Source organism: Chelmon rostratus, chromosome 11 (genome assembly GCF_017976325.1).
Source record: "Chelmon rostratus isolate fCheRos1 chromosome 11, fCheRos1.pri, whole genome shotgun sequence".
NCBI classification, from domain to species: domain Eukaryota; kingdom Metazoa; phylum Chordata; class Actinopteri; order Chaetodontiformes; family Chaetodontidae; genus Chelmon; species Chelmon rostratus.
Genome location: NC_055668.1, coordinates 14,862,249 through 14,881,786, shown reverse-complemented (window position 1 = coordinate 14,881,786; position 19,538 = coordinate 14,862,249). Strand labels below are relative to the sequence as shown.

General features: G+C 42.1%; 3 protein-coding genes across 7 annotated transcripts in view; 1 reads left to right on the top strand and 2 right to left on the bottom strand.

Annotated features, from left to right (window-relative positions):
* Positions 1-6,623, top strand: part of zcchc24 (zinc finger, CCHC domain containing 24) — a 34,461-nt gene extending 27,838 nt beyond the window's left edge. Inside the window, exons 4-5 of one of the 2 annotated variants that reach the window (XM_041948213.1) lie at positions 2,207-2,282; positions 2,412-6,623. In XM_041948213.1, coding sequence (XP_041804147.1) covers positions 2,207-2,282; positions 2,412-2,524 — 189 coding nt within the window. In that variant the 3' untranslated portion in view covers positions 2,525-6,623. Of the gene's footprint in view, positions 1-2,206 lie in introns of both variants that reach the window. The other variant, XM_041948214.1, reaches the window with a different exon arrangement.
* Positions 6,624-7,848: 1,225 nt separating this feature from the next.
* Positions 7,849-10,120, bottom strand: ppifa (peptidylprolyl isomerase Fa). The gene is made up of 6 exons (XM_041948228.1): positions 9,938-10,120; positions 9,796-9,826; positions 9,606-9,694; positions 9,430-9,526; positions 8,509-8,584; positions 7,849-8,414 (listed from the first exon to the last, which is right to left on the bottom strand). The coding sequence occupies exons 1-6, from the start codon at positions 10,079-10,081 to the stop codon at positions 8,279-8,281; spliced, it is 573 nt and encodes a 190-aa protein (XP_041804162.1). The 5' UTR covers positions 10,082-10,120; the 3' UTR covers positions 7,849-8,278.
* A 2,332-nt stretch (positions 10,121-12,452) lies between these two features.
* The window catches only part of zmiz1a (zinc finger, MIZ-type containing 1a), a 77,320-nt gene continuing 70,234 nt past the window's right edge, over positions 12,453-19,538 (bottom strand). For 3 of the 4 annotated variants that reach the window (XM_041948223.1, XM_041948226.1, XM_041948225.1), the window contains 12 exons: positions 19,313-19,381; positions 19,058-19,223; positions 18,776-18,917; positions 18,415-18,625; positions 18,121-18,226; positions 17,800-17,960; positions 17,630-17,697; positions 17,474-17,542; positions 17,098-17,381; positions 16,566-16,762; positions 15,548-15,799; positions 12,453-15,291 (listed from right to left, as the gene is read on the bottom strand). In XM_041948223.1, the coding sequence (XP_041804157.1) occupies positions 15,184-15,291; positions 15,548-15,799; positions 16,566-16,762; positions 17,098-17,381; positions 17,474-17,542; positions 17,630-17,697; positions 17,800-17,960; positions 18,121-18,226; positions 18,415-18,625; positions 18,776-18,917; positions 19,058-19,223; positions 19,313-19,381 (1,833 nt within the window). In that variant the 3' untranslated portion in view covers positions 12,453-15,183. The remainder of the gene's footprint in view (positions 15,292-15,547; positions 15,800-16,565; positions 16,763-17,097; positions 17,382-17,473; positions 17,543-17,629; positions 17,698-17,799; positions 17,961-18,120; positions 18,227-18,414; positions 18,626-18,775; positions 18,918-19,057; positions 19,224-19,312; positions 19,382-19,538) is intronic. The other variant, XM_041948224.1, reaches the window with a different exon arrangement.

Below are 19,538 nucleotides of genomic sequence, written 5' to 3'. Positions count from 1 at the left end.
TTATTCATTAACTCATATCCCCATCAGTGGAAATCTTAACCCAGAAAATGAACTACACCCTTTCAAAAGGCTTGGGTGGAAGGCTTCATTGACGAGCTCACTGAGGAGAAAACTCTGCGTCCTGTGGCAAAGCCACACACAGGCAGGCAAATTCCCTGCATTTGCAGTGTCACCCACTTAACATATTTCCCCCTGTCAGCGTTTGAAATGGACCACTAACCTCCGTGTCCTCGAGTATCAAAGAGCTCAGCCTCGCAGCACGGCTCCTTCCCTCCCTCTGGATTCCCATAAATAACCTGAATATGGATTTTCCAGTTCCATCCACATGCATGAAGTATTTGTCCCTCTTAGGTGGGGAATGCATTTCTCGGATGCCCAGAGCGTTTGGTTTGAATCAAGAGCATGATTTCCATGATTTCACGCTTGTTTATCGTTTCAGTTTGATCCACTCCTTAAAATCTCTCTGAACGCCGCGTGCACTCGGTGTCCAGCTGCCATAATCCAGATGACAGAAGCTCTGAGCAGATTAAAATGCTCATACATCTTGGTAGTCTTCATCTGTCACTATGTGCTCACAGCACAGGCCCAGCTAATGTTCTGTACGTCGTGGCGATGACCTTTGAGGGAAGAGAGCATCCAAACGGAGGAAGCTAACGTATCTTAGCTGCATTGCTCCATCCCTCTTTATTTAACCCATTGTGCCCGACTATAAACTCCACAAAATATGAATGGTCATGAACAGATATCAGTGGTACAAATACTTTTGGGGTTTTTTTTGGAATATGTGACATTATTGCCCCTTTCACAAGCAAGCTAACGAACATGCTAACTGACAGTTAGCAAGATTGCTAACTCTTCAATAACTTTTTATTGAATTAAATGATGTACGATGCTTTACTGTCAGTACAGAGGAAACATAAAGAAGCTCTGAGAGATATTATTATTGACCAGTGCTAGCATATTCCTGGCTGTTAGCTCACCAATTAGCAACTAACCAGTTACCAATTGTTAGCAGTTTTTTTGCCCCTGCTTTCACCTCTCAGGCTACACAGACACTTCCTCTGCATGTTTTTGGGTAAAAGTATTGACAGGATTTATATGACCCTACAATTGGAACAATTGATTAAGATATATGGTAGCAAAGGACAGTGTTCTTGAGAGAACAGCAGTCTTTAGTAAATAATGCTGATATTTAGGTCACATTTCTAGTTATTTTCTACTACCTATTTCATTATTTCTTTGGGTAAAATCAACACATACATGTTTTACTGTTTGTTTTGTCCGGCTGAAGAACCCTAAACTACATTGTGCCGCCAGCACCTCTGTTATGACCCTGTGGTTCATATTTTTAGTTTTGTCTGTTTGTTTGAGTTTTCCCCTCTCTTCTAGGTGTGTGTGTGTGTGTGTGTGTGTGTGTCAATGATGTGTGAACGAGGAGCGGGTGTGTCCATTGAAACCTTGATTCAGACAAACCTAAAGAGTTCATGGACACTTCAGTGGGGTAGATGCCTGCAGCACAGGGGCTTGAACCAAGCTCCTTCTAACCGCTGAGGGGACCCCATAAAATGTACATCAGATTTTCCAGCTTTCCACAAGGACCTAATGTCTTTGACGCACCGATAGTAAAGTCTCAATACTTCCTGGCGGACGCATTAGTGCACGACTGAAATATCTCCTTGTAGCGACCCATGGTAACCTGGTTTCCTTTAGTTAAGACCGCTTGGAATAAGCACCAGCTTTGTTAAAAGCTCTAACAAGAAGAGAACAATAGATGAGAAATAAAAACTTCCAGACGCATTGTTAAAGTAACCTCCAAACGTGCTGGCTGAGGTAGATTCCTTTTGTCCTCGATAATGATTCCAAGAAAGCCACTGCTGTAGCAGTTTGCTGATATTTCCATACAGGTCACCATGATCAAATGCATACTGGATCTCCTTCTTTAATACCAGACTGTTAAAGTGTGCTGCAAGTTTCCAGAGCCGGTGGTGCGTTGCCATATCTCTGCAACTAATTGTGCTTAGTACACGTCTGGTCTGTGAAGAATATGGGAGTGATGCTGGGGGCCAGAGTAATTAGGTGTATAGCTGAGGTGAATCTGGTGCCAAATAAACACAACTCAGAGGTTTATGCTTTGTGTCTGCTGCTTAGTTTGCTTGCTTCAGTGTTTATTCTGACTCATTATTGGACCTCTGTTTTGCATCCTCAGCGCCCTTTAGAGAAGCCGGATGGCCTGGATGTTTCTGACCAGAGCAAGGAGCACCCGCAACACCTGTGTGAGAAATGTAAAGTCCTGGGCTACTACTGCCGCCGTGTGCAATAATCGTCTTTATTCAGAGTCACAGAGCAACTTTTGTGTCCCAACTCCTATTGCTCGTCCTCCATCAAGGCTGTTAACTTCCTCCCTTGCCCAGGTTTCCCACAGAGGAACGTGTTAACTGAGGATCAACATCCGTCTCTCCGAGCGATCTTCAAAACTTGCCAAATCAGTGATTCTCCCACGCCTCATGCATCAGAAACCGCATAACCCCATTGACCCAAACTCGATTTTTAACAACAGCTAATCCTTGTGTAGAAGACTTAGCACCAGGCATGTATTTCATTGGTATCACTGACAGTATTGGTCTCAATAGATTACCTCGCTTTGGGGTTTGTTGGCTTTGTGTTTACAGAGATCTGCCTTCCATTTCCCTGCCAAGTGAAGTGTGCGGTAATGTGATGAACGTTTAACCCGGGCCTCTCACCATGATATAATGTATACGAGGCCTTTGATGTCTTGCCGTATAAGGGTCAGCAGCACATCTTATTAACTGTGAATTAACTGAGGGACAATGTGCCATACATCCCTTGCTTACATTTGGCCTATTTATTTTCTTGTCGTCTAGTGTGCAATTTGAATTATAACTGGGACATAAAGAAATGTTTTTTTTTTTTTTGATGTTTGTATATCACATTGTTGTGTAATTGCTTCCACGTGTCTTTACAAACTACTGTAGGTTCAGTTGCGTAGAGTCGCTCCTCGCTTAGATTTAGCGCATTGCTAACAGATAAGGTTTCATTCACCCTCCCTGGAGTATTTTTGTTGCCACACAACCTCTCACTCATCTATAGATGTTAGGTAGGTAAGTTGTGTTTATTGCAAATCACAAGCAGACCAACTGAGAGGGAGCTGCAGGAGAACAGCAGCAGCTTCAGTAACAATAATCTTGCCGTCCACGCAGTTTCTTGCCAGCATCAAATATTCAATCTTTCAAAGTGTTTTGAAAAATTGAATTGCTTGCCACAATTTGATTAGCACTATGAAGCATAATTGTACTGTTCACACGTAAAGCCTGATTCGTTTTGAACCACCAGATAAGTAAAATACAAAAGGAGATGTGTGTTTGAAAGAGATTCAGAGAGATGTCTGAGTTCACAATAACTGCCAGCTGATGCCTGGCAGTATTCGTGGAGCTAAATGGAAACTTTTCCAAGGGCTTGCACCCTTCAAAGCTATGTCCAACAGCTTGATTGCGGTGCAGAGAGTGTCTAGAGGGAGGTGAAGCGTCGGAGAACTGCGATGTTTTCCAGGTTGGCTGAAAGACACAGTAAGATTTAATAGAGAAGGGCTGTGGTGATGAAGATTCAAGGATATACTGAAAGTGATGATGAATTAAGTTTACACTTATATTCATATTTATGAGTGCCTGATATTACAAACCAATGTCTTTAAAGGAAGAGAAGTACACATCCTGTTTACATACATCACCGTGCAAACCTAAAGCACTACAGAGGACATTAATGTAGTTTTGACTTATAGAAACCTGCCTTTTAAGGAACCTTGTAATAGGAATTGTGAACTATTTTATATGTACTGTATTTCTAGCCTTATAAAAGCTGGCTGACTATATTTTATAATGCAACATACTGTATGTGCCTTAAAAAGAGTTAAATCATTCTGAAGTATGAGGACTTGGAGGCCATTTGAAATTGGGAAAAGACATGTGGGGATAGGCTCAGAGTTGGAGCAGTATACGTGCATGTGGTAACTGTGATGCTTCGTAAGTTTAACGCAGGTTCAAGATGTGACAAAGGACTAGAGAATAATACAGTTCCTCCATTAGCAGTTAGAACTGGCACGGTGGGTGTTTGCTTCAACGCACTTCGCTGTGTTGGAGGCATGGGCTGAAACAGCATTTCCAGCTGGCAATAACAATCCTACTGTGGTCTGTTGTCATGGAATATCAACAAAGATGTTATTTCTTAGTCGCTCCTCACGACAGAACGGAGTCGCATTCGGAATTGTGGACCTCACTCTTTGTTTTTTGTATCTATTGTAGTTGTGTTTATCCGAGGAGCTGTGGGTTTTTGTCAAGAAATACACTTGGTCACTTGCTTTAGTGGGAGAGTTTGCAGTGGCTGATAATGGTACCTTACAGTTTTGGGAAATTTAGTTAAATTCCATCTGTACAGTTAAAGGGGCACTCCAGTGATTCAGTGCTGCAGTTGCACAAAGTTGGGAGGCTTGTAAGAGACACTAAAGAACAGCCAACGCAGCAGAGGTTGAGATATCCTTCGTTTTTGTCAACCTCCTACAATTCCCACAATGCAATGCATCTTTCATCAGGCTTCCCATGCTTTGTGAATGCCCACATTTTTCAAACGCCACACCCCGAGTTTGTAACACAGGCTTTTTGTTAAAAATGTGCATCCGAGCCCAAAAATAAGAAAGTCCTGATGACGTAATTCTGATCATTGCTGTTATTTTCTCAGACTTGACAAAGCTCCTCCAGAGCTACAGAAGACATTACACAACAGTTTTCACAGTCCGAGCAGCACTCCCGGTGACGAGCTAGCTGAACTTTGGTGGAGTGCCCCTTTAAAAGAGGGAATTTGCAGTTGTGCATCCATATTATCACAAGTTAAAGACCTAATCTGAATCTCCTTTCAGGCCACCACTGTTGGGAACAATCCATTTTTCTTACTGTCCACATCTACTTTCTTTTGCTCTGTGTGACGACACTAACCTGACAGGTCTTTACATCTGAACCTTACTGTCCACATGGCACCATGTGGCTGCAGTGAGAGGAATAGATACCAATGATGCCTTATGAACTAACCTCATAAACAGGTAACAATTTAATTGTGATTCATAGAGTCCTGGCAGAACAGAAATGAGAAAACCTGTTGGAGAGTTTGATTCCGCCCAGCGACATGTGTTGAGGAGGCCATTTTAAATGGCAAATGAAGAGCCAATGGAAGCAGTTGATACATTTGCAAAAAAGAAAAAAGAAAAAAAAAAAGGAATCTCTGCTTTCAGACGTAATGTCTTGAATTTCATATACTTGACTTTTCTAGTACCTTTTCAGTTCAAATTTGTTATTTTCTATGAATGAGATGTGTATTTTGGAACACTTAATAGATGTTGAAAATTTTAAAGCAATCTGCAAAAACTCAAGAGTTATTTCCCTGACAAAGAAAGACTGTTTTATGTATATATTTGATGGCCATCATTTTCAAGATAGTAGCTCTTTTAAAGTGTTATGCAATATTGAAGCTTTTTTTGTGTGAAGAAGGGCCTATTGCTGAGAAATAAACAAAGCTGGGAGTTTGTTTGTTTTTTTCTTTATGTTTTACAGTAATCTGAGGGGTTATCCTGCAGAAATATTTATGGAAAGATTTTTTACAACACTTTTTGTATAGAATATGCAACAAGGTTACACTAAGAAGGAAATATTGATGTCTACATAGAATATTATTAAAAAAAAAAGCTGGTACATAATTAATACCCTTTCTCAATTATAAGCCATCGTATTTTTGTGTCTTGTTTTATGTTATAAGTGTTGAATAACCCGCAATGTTATTCAGTTGCTATATGTAACTAATTATGAGCTGCCATTTACATCTATACAGTCGCATGTATTCATTTTGTAAACGATATTATGAAGATATATTGTGTTAACATGCAGAAATCTTTTTTTTTTTCTTAATTAGTGACGGATACTCACCACTGTATAAGCACGTTAAACTGTGAGATGTAGTTTGCTTAAAGCAGCAATGACAAGAAACTATTATAAAATGTTATGGTGTTGTTAGTAGTTTAGGGAGTGTATACTTTTGTCAAGAAAGCGTGTGTGACAAAGAACTATTTTAGAGTTTGCATGTGCATGTGTTTGGTTTTTGAATGAAATATTATTTCGTGCAATGTATTACTTATTTAAATACTTTACAGTAGTTTGCTACAGTACATATTGTTTTTAACATTATCGGCAACTTTTGATTGTTATTAGTCCTGAAGTATTTCATTTACCGCTAGCGTAGCCTAATACATATTTACTGAATGTAATGTGTTAACACGTACGTGGTCAATTTGGAAAGTTGTGTTTGTATTCTTTACTGTCTGTATCACTTGAGATGTTTGTAATGCAGTATTGCAATAATGTAATATTTGAATTGGACAGAACACAGGCGTGAGGTAGGGGAGACGATGATTTTAGGAAACAAGGACAGTCATGGTGACGAGAGTAGACCACAGGTCTGTTTTTCATGTCCATGAAACGGCATTCCAAAATGTGCCTTATTTGTTAGTTGGGAAAACGTTTTAGTGCTTACGAGAGTTTGATGAATAAAAGTCATATTGAATTAGACCTGCTTGGATTATGTGGTTTTTATTTGTTTGTTACCAGTAACTGGGAGGTGTTCGCTCCAGAGTTTGTGGCCAAAAGCCACACACAGTTTTCTCAGAGCTCCTGTCTGTATAATGTTCATTACAGAGCGTGTATGTTTTCGTCATCACACAGCACTGTGTCTCTGAGTGCCAGCTCAAACTCTTACGCAACAGTAAAGCGCATAGATTATGACAAAGTGTTTTTTTTTTTTAATTGATTATTCATGGTGGTTGTGAAACGCAGAAGGGGCAGAGACTTTCCATGAAAGTGCTGAAAGATAACAGACACATCGAGCTGACAGGACTTGATTTCAACACTTCAGGTCAAACCGTGGACAGAAAAACCAAAACACACACAAAAAAAGGACGCCCGCTGACATGGGTGTCATGTGATCAATGCAGACGTTTACAGCAGAAGAACCAGCTTGTACCAGTTGTAAAGATGTCATTGTTTTGCATGTGTATTAAACACTGGCCGCAGCACCGCCGTCTTTCGAGCCAAGTTTCCATGCACAATATTGGACGTGCATTCCAAATAACTAAAACTAAAGCAGAGGGTGGGGACCCAAATTATATCAAGTTTGTTACAACATCTCCAGCTCAAACAGAGTGAGAGCTGAAAAGTCTCTATAGCAACAACGTAATCTGAGAATTCAAACAAACGGTGGAAGGTCAGCTCGCATATGGTTTCATTTAGGGGCAAGAGCTGCTTTTTCACGTCGCTTCATTATTTACTTTCATAAAGTATTAGCTCGATAAGCAGCACCACCCAGTCTCTGGCTTTTGGACATGTCCTGGCCTCCCTCTCTCTCTCTCTCTCTCTCTCTCTCTCTCTCTCTCTCTCTCTCTCTCTCTCTCTCTCTCTCCTCCAGACGCTGTGTTTCACATAAAGAGGCCGTGAAAGGAAGAGCAGCCCACATACAAGCTGAAGACATTTTCAGGTTCCTTCATGGTTTCAGCAGATTAAATCATCTGCATTCACTGTGTCCAATGAGGCTACAGCCCACAGGTCTTGTCATCTGTCAGCTGCATTCAAGTGATATTTCAGCTCCACTGAAGGTGGATGTCACATGATGTCACATCCTGCGCCGATGGACAGGAAGTCAGTCGTGCTGGTGTCTAAAAAAAGCTGCTGGATCATTTCCAGGAAGCTTTAAAACGGTTGGTGGCACATGAGAGCAAATGTCCTGTACTAAGACCAGAGCTAGTAAAATCTGAAAGTGGTCATTTATTTGGCAGTAAATGTAGAGTAATTGCGCAATAAGAACATTTCACATATTGGATGACTTAGGATGTGTACACAAAGTAGATGGGCCAAGTTAAACCTTGGAAAAGCAAGAAATCTGTAACAACTTAGATAAAAATGCACCAGTGTTACTGCCAGTCTTTGCATTATTAGTATTATTTAGAAGGAAATACACAATATAAACATCATACCTCATTTTGAGCATGAAATGATAAATATATAGATCTCTGAACAACATAATGAACAGTGAAAATATCAGATTTTAGGGAAGAACAGAATCACCTGTGACAGTTCCTCCTTCAAAGTATCATGAATACAGGATGAAAGATAAAAGAGTGATTAGTTGCATACTGAGTCACCCAACAGAAGTCCACGTGAGAACTTAAGTGTTATTTGATCTCCCCACAGTCAGTGATGACAATTTTTTTGATCACACCACCGTCATGTAAACCAAAGGACTCCATCTTGGTAACCACGTCCATACCTTCCTTCACCTGCCCGAACACCACGTGTTTACCATCAAGCCTGTCAAGAGGGAGAGACAAAAAGTGACTTATTCTGAGTTTACATGTGTGGCGGAGCTGAGATAACAAATTAAGAGCTTCTATAAAGTGTTTACCATTCAGTTTTAATTGTGCTGATGAAGAACTGAGAGCCGTTGGTGTTTGGCCCCGAATTTGCCATTGAAAGTGTTCCTGCAGAGAACGAAAAAGCCAACAAGTAAATCGATTAAATGTGATGCAGTCAACAAGATCTTGACCTCCTTTTACCACTGAGCCAACAGCATTAAGGCCTGACTGTGGCAAAAGAGAAGCATGACCCAAGTCAACAGCTGTGTTAAATAAAGGCGTGTTTCTCTGTTCTGAAACTGACGCAAACTGTGAGTATGCAACACGTTGAAATATGCACCAAATAATCAGCATGTGAGTGAAGTTTATTCGAGAAATGAGTTATTTTGATTAGTGCATGTTGACTCTCTTAAAAATAAGTAGGTCATTCACCTGGGGATTGCAAAAGACATATAGGAGGGGGTTTTAGTGCGGCATGGAATTAGGCACTGCCATCTAGTGGAGAGGCAGTCATACTAAGCTACAGACAAAAACCTGGCAAATTATACTGTGGGGAGGCCAAGAAAGTGACAGAAATGTCTTCATACACATAACGGAAGAGCTGCAATTTACAATGATTCGATTCATTAGTTGATTTATTTTTTATTGACTAATCATTTAGTCTCCAAAATATCAGAAAATAATGACAGTGTTCAAAATCCCCACAGTTGATGTAATGAAACCGGAGAATACTTGAATTGTAACTTGATAAATGACTTAACCAGTCAATCTGCTGTCTAATTAACTAATTATTTCAACATTACTGAAGAGCTTCCCAAGCACAGATACACAATCATCAGCCTGACCTGAATAAGAAAGCTGCATGAAGCGATTACATGCATCATGGATGGATACAGAATTGTTTCTTTTGTCCTCTAAAAAGAGATACAGCAGTCTGTAGTAAATGAGCAAGCCAAGCTGTGGAGATGTACCTGGACCGGTGTGTTTTAATTTAAAGTTTTCATCTTTGAATGTTTTCCCATATATAGATTTCCCTCCTGTGCCGTTGTGCTTGGTGAAATCTCCTCCCTGTAACAGAAAACACAGCAACAGGCAACATGGCAAACACTTCACACTTTAGGCGCAGCATCTTTAGTGTAAGGCGTACCTGACACATAAACTCAGGTATGATCCTGTGAAACACAGATCCCTTGTATCCAAAGCCATGTTCCCCAGTGCACAGTGCTTTGAAGTTTTCTGTGATTTTTTAAAACATTTATATTAAAACAAGTCAATAAAACAAACGTACCTCTTGATATTCGCGGCTATGTTAGCTAAAAAGCTTGAGAAAAACATACCTGCAGTCTTTGGCACGACATCTGCATTCAACTGCAAGATAATACAAATCACATTCAAATTCGTGAATTAATGTTTTAGAGTTATCTGGAGATATTTGAGGCTAAGGTGTTCGGGAGAGGCTAACGCTAGCTAGCTAGCTACCTCAATAATTATTCTTCCGAGCGGCTCGCTGTCGGCCTCGATGTCCAGAAACACGACAGGGTTCTTGGATGGACCGGAGGAAAGCAGCTTCGCACCGGCGATGCCCAGCGAGCTGTATCTCATGCGGTTTTTTATTTGTAACATAGTTGACAGGACGAGGGGGACCCGCAGGCCATGTGTGCCACTACTGTTTACATCTGACGTCGGCGTCACGTGGGAGGCTCGTCTTCTTCTTCGGGGCTTAACGGTAGCTTGCATCTTCTGTGTTGCGTTTATTGCCATCTTGTGTCGTCAGTTAATTCCTACAACAGTATCCGGAATCTTGTCTCTTTTCCTTCCTGTTTTCTAAGTTCTCTTAAGAAAGCAGATCCAGACACTTCCTTCCTTGTCCAATATGCCCTTTAAACTTGCTCCTGTTAGCCCTGACCTTTTTATACCCTCCATCATGTCTGTTCTCTATGAGGTTAATTTCCTGCACAACTTCTTCCTGTACTGATTAACTCTCAGTACATGTTCTACGGTTTGTGAGACCTGACAATGTTCAGAAAGTCCAGCTGGATGCTTCCCTGTAATATGGAGAGTCCCACGTGGGAGTTTTAGTGAGTAAAACAAATTTATTAGGGTTAAAAAAAATCTCAAAGGTCCACATAGATGTTTTTTGGGAGTTTCTCAGTTTGTCAAAATGTTTAGTCGGTTATCATATGACCAAAAGTTTATACCTGGCTGGTGTGATAACTTAAACCATCTTCATGACAGCCGAGGAACTCCATCCAGGAAGCGCAGGAGATGTGTTTGAAAGCTTCAGAAACACAGAGTAAATCAACCTTGTATGAGGGCTTTCTCTCAAGCTGCTGTTTCAAGTGTTAATATTGAACCTTTAAGACCAACTTTAGCTGTTTTAAGACAAACTGAAGCTATTCAGATCTATGAAGAGGAAAAAAAAGACTCTGAGTTAACAAAACTGATTCTGCATTTTACGCAATGTTTGAACTAATATTTCTGTTTTCTTTTTATTTATTCGTACCTTATTAATGTGTTCATTCATACTTTTTTCAATAATCTCAAATCAGATTTCCCTGAGTGTTACATTTCAAGGTGTGGGCACCAAACAGGAACTTTTCCATTCTGATATCATTTGCACGTGTGTGGTTTGTGCTGACACTGCGCACAAATACTGATCTGAACAAAAGGCCTGTGTTAAGCCCTCCTGCATTCATGTGCGTTCAGGTGCTGGATTGGTAGTTTGTGATTTATCTGAGTTTTTTTTTTTTTCATCTTTATTTTGATTTCCCCTGTAAAGTGTGACACTGTAAATTAAACTATATATCACAACAGGAGGGGCTTGATGAAAATTAGAAATCTGTTGATAATCGTTGCACAGTCAAATTCAGTTTTGATGTCGCCTTCCCCAAAACAACAATATAATATTCTGACAAACAGTGACTGCAAACTGCAAGATTTCTTGTAATATTTCCAGACCAAAAGGATGTGTATGATAACGTAAATATCAGTATTTTCAGTTGATGCTGATTCAGCTGTAGAATGGAGTACCTAGACTAATGCATTGTTTGTCTGGAACATTTAACTTTTAAGATTTCAACAGCTCCAATCTGCGACTCACTAATTCATTGAGGGGGAAAAACACTGATTATTTGCAACAGTGCTTGAATCAACCTACTTTTTAAATTTCAGCTCACAGGAAAAGAGACAACTACGAACAGCTTTTGTATAAATGTACTGTACTGTGAAAAGCACAGGTGTTAGTGATAACATTAACGATGTCACCATGCACAATACCAGGATCTTGAAAACAGAGCAGCTACAAGGAAGTCAGTCATCATTAATTTTATTATTCACACCTGTGCACTTGCTACTGTGACACGTCAAAACAGCCTGAGTGAACAGGGCCTGTTGGTTACTCTGTGCTATTCCAGCTTGAAAAAAAACCCTAAAAACTAAACCACTATTAACACGGATCATTAAATTAAACTCTCGTCACTGCAAATTTTATGTATGTTTAATATGGTATTGAAGATACTGTATGGATTGTGTAGCACAAACTTACAGCCCTTTTTTATCTTTTTGTAAAATATGTAGTGATTTAATGCTGGCTGCACTTCGTATGTCAAAAGACACAGAGGCCATTAATTGTGTTTCATCTGAATACATATTTATTAGATAAATATTAGGATGTCACGTCATCTAACTACATACAGATTTGCAAGACTAAAAATCACAATGTTTTTCTGACCAGTTTAGAATATGAAATGATTGTACATAGAATGTACAAAACCAAAGAGACAACTGCCACTTGTTGTGCCAATCACTTCAGATTGTACCTTTATAGCATATTTTGCCAAATTGCATAAAAATGATAAATTTGACAAAATCTTTTACAAACTGTAAATTTGGAAACAACCCTTAAAAGCCACTCAAAGCTCAATGTCTCCAAGTCCCAATTATACCTCAAAAGGTTTTAATAATTTTGTAGCACCTTTATAAAGTACACAGGTAATAGAGAAATACACAGAAGTTTAATATTACACAAAGGAAAAATGTCTCTTTTTTTCTTGGAGACCCCACGTGGAGGGGTACATAAAGTATCTTACAGAAATGAACAGGCGTGGTTAGAGAGGTCTGCACAGACGCAATCAAACACAGACTCATTTTGCCAATTCCATGTCTGACAGGAGGATGGAAGCTTTACAAATTCTAAATACACTATGCACACTCCCCCTGGAGAAAATGAATACATTTCTGTTAACGTGTCTCTATTTGTCATTTACATTATATACATGTATCCATTGCATCCCCGACCCCACCCCCAACCCTCTGCCACAACCTCCCCTTGTAATGCAAATAGGAGGGGGTCTCCCCCAAATTTCATTTATAACAATATTAATTGCATTCTCTTTTAAATCCTCAACTCAATTTCGAACGTCTGCAATCAGACAGTACAATTTGTGTCGCTCAAATTACTAGACGTGATTCTGTGAAAGGTTACACTTACAGTTACACACTGTGTAGGGAAATAAAACATCCCAATGCGGCAGTGCATTGTCTTTAACAAACACATAGACAAACACAAACAACATCTGATCATTCGGATGGGTTATATGCAAGTGGTGTGATCAATTTTTAAGATCAGTCAAGCCATATTTGGTTCTTAAACGGATCACAAATCTCCAAAGGGGGGAACTTTTCTCTGACAACATACAGTATACTTTAAAGTCATTGACTGTACTGCATAAAACTGTGTAAACCAAATTATAGCTGTCATAAAAACAATAACTTAAAACAATAGAAAATGTGATGAAAACACACAAATCATGTTGACACATTTTTTGCTAATCATAGTTATCAAAAGGTCATTATTAGGCCTCGGAACAATCCAGAGGACTTTTTTGCACATTCTCACTTTAAATAAAGAGCATGAGGTCGCTTCCGATAATATTAAACCAATTATTTTTTGGGAGAAATTTGGACCTCTAAGCTGCATTAACAATCTTTTAGACAGAAAACAGCAGCTCATTTAAAGCTGACTGATTTTTATATTCAAAGAATATAAAAAGAAGAGAAAAAAACCCTCTTAAAACCTGCCTGCTGTCCACTGATGCACTGTCACAGGGTAATGGAAGCACTGTACACAATACACAGATACTCAGCACAAGGCCAGTCAGAGTGCATTTGGATCAATTTCATTATAAGGGATTCTGTGTGTGTTTGTGAGTGTGTGTAGTCCTTGACAGACATACAGTACCATGTAGTTGCCAGTAATAGATAGGTACAGTACTGTACAGTCACAACATATTCACAAAGGGTATATACAACAGCTCTGGAAACACTGTTGGATCATGCAGGATGTTTTTTCCCAAAAAGATGCAGTTCAACAGTAACAAAACGATAAAAGGAAAGATCAGTACAATCACACAGGCGCTTCTATAAAATACAGTGATTTAAAAACTTCTGTAGACGACTGTAGGATGTTGGAATCCCGCTTTTGCACCAACTTAATATCCAGGTCCAAACCCCCTAGAAAAAGCATAGGACAACTTTGGTGATGTGTATCTGATTAAATTCAATGTGGGACAAAGATAAAACACATAAAAAAGGACAACAGTCATAAAAAAAAAGATGAAATAAAATAATAAATATAAAGAGGAGAAAAAAAATGATTTGATCAAGCACGTTTAGGCTGGACAAAGACAACAGGAGCCGTTGGCACACATGCACTTGTGAACAAAATGGTGCTGTTTGATGAGGAAGAGCGAAACATTACAATAAATACACAAGAACAACTGCAGACTGGCTGGAGAGTCGCCTCCTCAACCCGATTGTTTTCTCTTTCTCCCATTCAATATTTTTCTTCCCTCCTCCGTCTCAAACGCTCTCTCCCCGCTGTCTTTCACAAACGCTCGCAGGCAAACAAAAAAGGACGCACACACACACACACACACACACACACACAGGTATATACACACAACATTGCACACTGTGCACTCATTTCCTCTGCTGACACTGGAGGACATTTTAGCTCGTCCTTTCAGTGCTCTGATTCTGATGAGTTCCAGTTATCCAGTCACACATACACGCACAGTCGCACACACAGAAACACACACACGCAAACACGCACGCACACACGCACACACACACACACACACACTCTGTCTGGGGTCGAAGGGCATGGCATGTGCCACAGTTTTGGAAGAACACATCTGAAATTAAAAACACTCTTACAAGACAATGTTTTTTGTTTTTTTTTTCACAAAAAGAAAATTAAAATAATAAAAAAACAAAAAAAAAACAAAGCTACAACACGTTTCTGTCTCTCCTCCGTGTTGTTTACACATGATTATTATAGCTGCACAGTTTTCAGTTGAAAAAGTCACAAATATCATATATGTATATATATAATATCACTTTAGTGCCCGCCAACATGGCTGTAAATGGTGTGTTACGAGTCAGGCGGTGGAACTGGTGCGTGGAATCTTTACACGAGGGAGGAGGAAAGAAAGGGAGTGCGGGGATGAACGGCGATCCTGCTTTCTCCCTTGGAGTTCCCAAACAGGCGCCTCTCCTCGGCGGCGCTCCTATGCCACACATTATCTGTAGAGAGACCGTGTACGTGTGTGCGTGCGTGAGCATAGGAAGTGTCGACAGGAGGCCGGTGAAGTGCCTGCGGACGGACAGTCAAACACGTCGCGACCCCCCGTAGGTGCAGGAGGGTTTGTAAGGGAGGCGAGGGGCTAGTTGTTCTCAAAGAGGGAGAGGAGGTCGTCGTTGCTGTTGGCGGGAAGGTCAGGGGGGTCCAGGTATGATAGCAACTCGTCTGGGTTGGCCAGCTCCGGAAGCAGCTGTGGATAAAAGGCAGAAAGAGGCAAGTGAGCTGCAAGGCTGAATAACCTGCAAAGTTCATTCATCTTTCTGACGCCGGACGAGTTTGGATCATGCTGAAGTGTCTTGTGGAAGCCTGCGTCCACGTGAACGCAGCTACCACTGAAGCAATTTCAGAGTCGAACAGATCACACGGCGAAGAGATGAGAGCGGCGGCAGCAGACAATGTTAGCTGTTAACAGGTAGCTTACGGTGCCCAGAAGCAAGCACACTTACATCCAGGGAGGGTTCAGGCATATCCTGGGCTCCCTGACCCATCTGCCCGTCTGAGGAGGGGTTAAAGTTCAGATCGCCGTGGGGGTGACTGTTCTGCCCAGGCTGCTGAGGCTGCGGCTGAGGCTGCGACTGGCGAGGCGGCTGCGATGGCTGGCCGCTGTGATGCAAGGGCGGCCCTGTTTGGCTGCCAGGGTGGGGAGACGCATGCAAGATCTGCTGCATGGAGTTATGGGACTGATCGGCATGGGACATCTGCAGGTGCGAGAGGGAGACAGAAAGCCAGAGGAGGAGGAGGAGGAGGAGGAGGAGGAAGATACAGTGAGAGAGAGAGCGAAGGAGAGAGTGTTAAGGAGGAGGGGGGAGGGGGATGCGTGGGAAGAAAGAGAGGAAAAGCGAAATGAGTCCCAGCGTGAATAATATGGAACAGGCCTTCTAAATGGAAGCTGTGATCAGCAGACATGTACAGCTGCAACATTATACGGTGACATGAGCATGTGAGCATGACTGAGCACACATGCTGGCTAGAGGCACAGGCTGCACCTTGTTCAAACAGCAAATCTGAGTCTCTTATTTCAGCACAGAGATTTCTCTCTACAAACTGAGGCCTTGATCACACGCATGCAGATATTTTGCGGAATGTTTTCTCTGCATTTGGGCCTTTTGGCTCACACACAAACAGCATTTTAGGTCAATACAGATTTAAAGCGCCCTCTGAAGTGCAGAACTCAATTTGCTAGGCTGCCATAAAGGTGTTAAATAGCGACAAATAAATAAATAATTAGCTTTTTGTTTTAATGGAGGGGGAAAATATCTGGTTTAGAAATTATCTGTATACGTGTCGGCAAAGCCTGAGGTACAAAATTATGCTACAGGGCAAAAAAACTTTGCAGTGGACAAAGGGAGAGACTAAGAGACGTATAATTTAAGTCAGACCAAACTATTTTCTATGCCTGTAAACGTACTTTATTGGTACAATGGCATGGGAAAGCAAGCAGCCCTGGAAGTCAACCCCACTTACTGCATCATTCATGGCGTGGTTGAGGGGCTTGTCCTGCGAGAGGAGACCACCAGGTCCATCCGGGGGATGGGAGAGCTGGGGGCCCTGGATGAAGTCATTCATAGGGGGACCTCCTCCTCCTCCACCTCCTCCGACTCCGCCGCCGGAGGGGTTCCCATGAGGGAAGTCAAAGTTCCCCTGGCTGTGGTAACTGTTGCCTTGAAGGACAAAAAGAACGAAGACATTTGTGTCGAGAGGCTAACTGCAGTTTGGCCTTCATGACTTGTTTGACGAATCCCCGCTACTGCAGAAAGTTAGCTTTTCAAAGTGGTTACTTAACAGGATATGCACGTTCTACTTTTTTACTGTTATCTAACATTTATCAGAGCAATGAGCTTACAACATTTTAAAAAAGGTTCAGTATAAAACTCTCTCTGGGGCCGTTTCATTGTTTAATGCTCTGCAGACACATCAGTAGTTCCTGCTATAAAATACAAAACAGACTTTTACACCAGACATGAGGACACAGTAGGAGCCTGGCTGCTTTTCTTACCTGCTCCGGGGTAATCTCCCCCGTTCCCACTGCCATGCTGACCAGGGTGTTGGGGGTAGGGGCTGGGACCTGGTCCGTGGCCAGGTCCGGGTCCTGGGACAGGGCCAGGCCCTAGCTGGGCGATCATCTCCATCACATTGGGCATGGTCATCTGACTGGGGCTCATGGTCTTAAAGCGCTTGGCAAGTGGTCCGTCGGGGTCCTCTTTGATGTGTAGCTCAGACTTAATGGGGACAGGTCTCCAGCTACATGTCGGGTCTATAGTGACCTCCTCAAACTCTGAACTATTGAAGGGGAGAGTACAAAGTGTGTGTTTAATTTTGAAACAATGGACTGAAAGTTTTGTTTGGATTTAGGAGAGGGAAGCAAAACGTACTTTTGGATGGCATTGAGGATTCCCCACATGTACTGGTCCACCTCCAGACCTTCTAATAATGCTGTTTTACTGAAAGGAGAAAAAACCCATGAGATGTAATTCACGAGAGGCCTTCCTTCTTTGTAAATCCATCTTGACATCCCCCTATTCACTTACTTGCACACAGGACACCTCCATGTCCCCCTCTCACAGTTGAGCTGCAGGTAGGACTCCAGATCAAAGCACTGCGGGGAACAACACAAGAATAATCTCCCATTCGCAGCGACATGTGACACCATTTTTTTAATAGCAATGAACTTTAACCGCCCTGTTAAATCTGAACAAACCTGGACATGTTTGCAGTCGTGCCCTCGCGCGGGTAGCTGGATGCGCCGGAAGGTAATGGGACATTTCAGCGACACTTTAATGGCCGTCTGCTCTACGCCGTCTTCCCCATTAAGAGTGGTGTTGCCTGCTGAGGCCGCCACGCTGCTGAAGTTCCTCTTAACTGCAAAGCGTTTCAGAGTGAAGGCATTACTTTGTGAACAGTAGCACGTGTACTTCAAGACCTATTTCAAAGCAAACCATAAGGAGAAACAGGTGCACGCTTGTGTAATTAAGATGTACTTATGCATATTAACTACACTAAGAGACAAAACGAGCCATACTCTTGGTGATGCAGTGTTCTGCAGGAAGGAGTCTTTTCTTCAGGAGTCCCTGGAGGACGGATCGCACAGATGGCCTGTGGACCAGCTGCAGCACAAACAGGTGGGACTGCAAAGCAACACAAGAACATGAAAACAAATAGAAAATCAAACAGAAGGTCTAGTTAGCACAACGCACATACTAAGTCGAATCATCTGCTGATTATCCTCCCAGCTGATCTCTCCGCTGAATGAAATAATTACATTTATGTGCCGTCCGCAGTTACAGTATACATCGTCCTCGTGGTGTGTACTCACACAACAGCAGGCGGTGACTGTGATCTGGATGGTGTTTCTTCCAGGCTGGCATACGTGCTTCAGGTGCAGGGGTTTGTGGGAGGTTTTGTTGTCCCCCCTCTCGATGGTGAGGGGCGTGGCGTTGACGCTGACCTGGACGGAGGCAGGCCAGTTAGTGTTCATCTGCCTGTCTTCGTGGTGGTAGCACTTAAACTGGAGCTCAAGGTCTGACCTGTGGGAGTTATAGGACATGAAAGTCAACCACACAAAGTTGCCTTATTGCAGGAATTTCAGGATAAACGTGACTGTGGTGCAGACTGTGCACTGATAGGAGCACAATGTGCAAGTATAGTGGAATTGGATGCTTGTGCGGCAGTCCCACCTCCACATGAGGGTCTGGTGGACGGAGGGTCGAAGGTGGAAGACGTGGTTGCTGACGGCCAAGTTGTGCTCCAAGCGGAACGGCTCCAGCACCACTCCATCCCTGACTGGGAACGTCAGCCGCAGCTCCTCGTTGGGGTTAGCTGGGAAGGAAGAAAAACAATGTCGGGGGGGGGGGGTTTAACTTTTTTAATCAAACACTGGTAAAGTCACATGAAATAAGGGTAAAATCAAACAAATGCTTTATGTGAACCACTTGTTTCAGAGCGGCTGGGACACTCACTCGGAGGGGGCGGTAGCGCCGTCATATTTGGTTTCATGTCGGGTGGAAACGGGGGCTTCACATCCTGGTTTGGCGACAGGTAAGGAGGAATACCACTTCCTGGGGTCATAGGGGGTGTGGGGTTTCCAGGGACCGGGGAGTGGGGGTAGTTGCCGGGCCTGGGGGGCTGTTAAAGGCAGGAAAGTGCAATAATGAAAACATCTGTATAACTCATTTCACGTACTATATAACTGGGTCGGATTTAGCAAAACGAACCCCGTTGCCTTGGCCGTAGGAGTATCCACCTCCAGAGAAGTTGGTGCTCTGACCATTGAAGGGCTCTTGCTGTAACAGAAATGAAGAGTAGTAATAGTAACTATGATGAAGCACCAAGCATAAAGCATGTCGTTTGTTCCAAAATGTGCTGTAAATATAACTAATAATGTGAGTGTGCACAGTCCATCCTGGTGTAGAGCATGAATAGATGGATGCAGCCAAACAG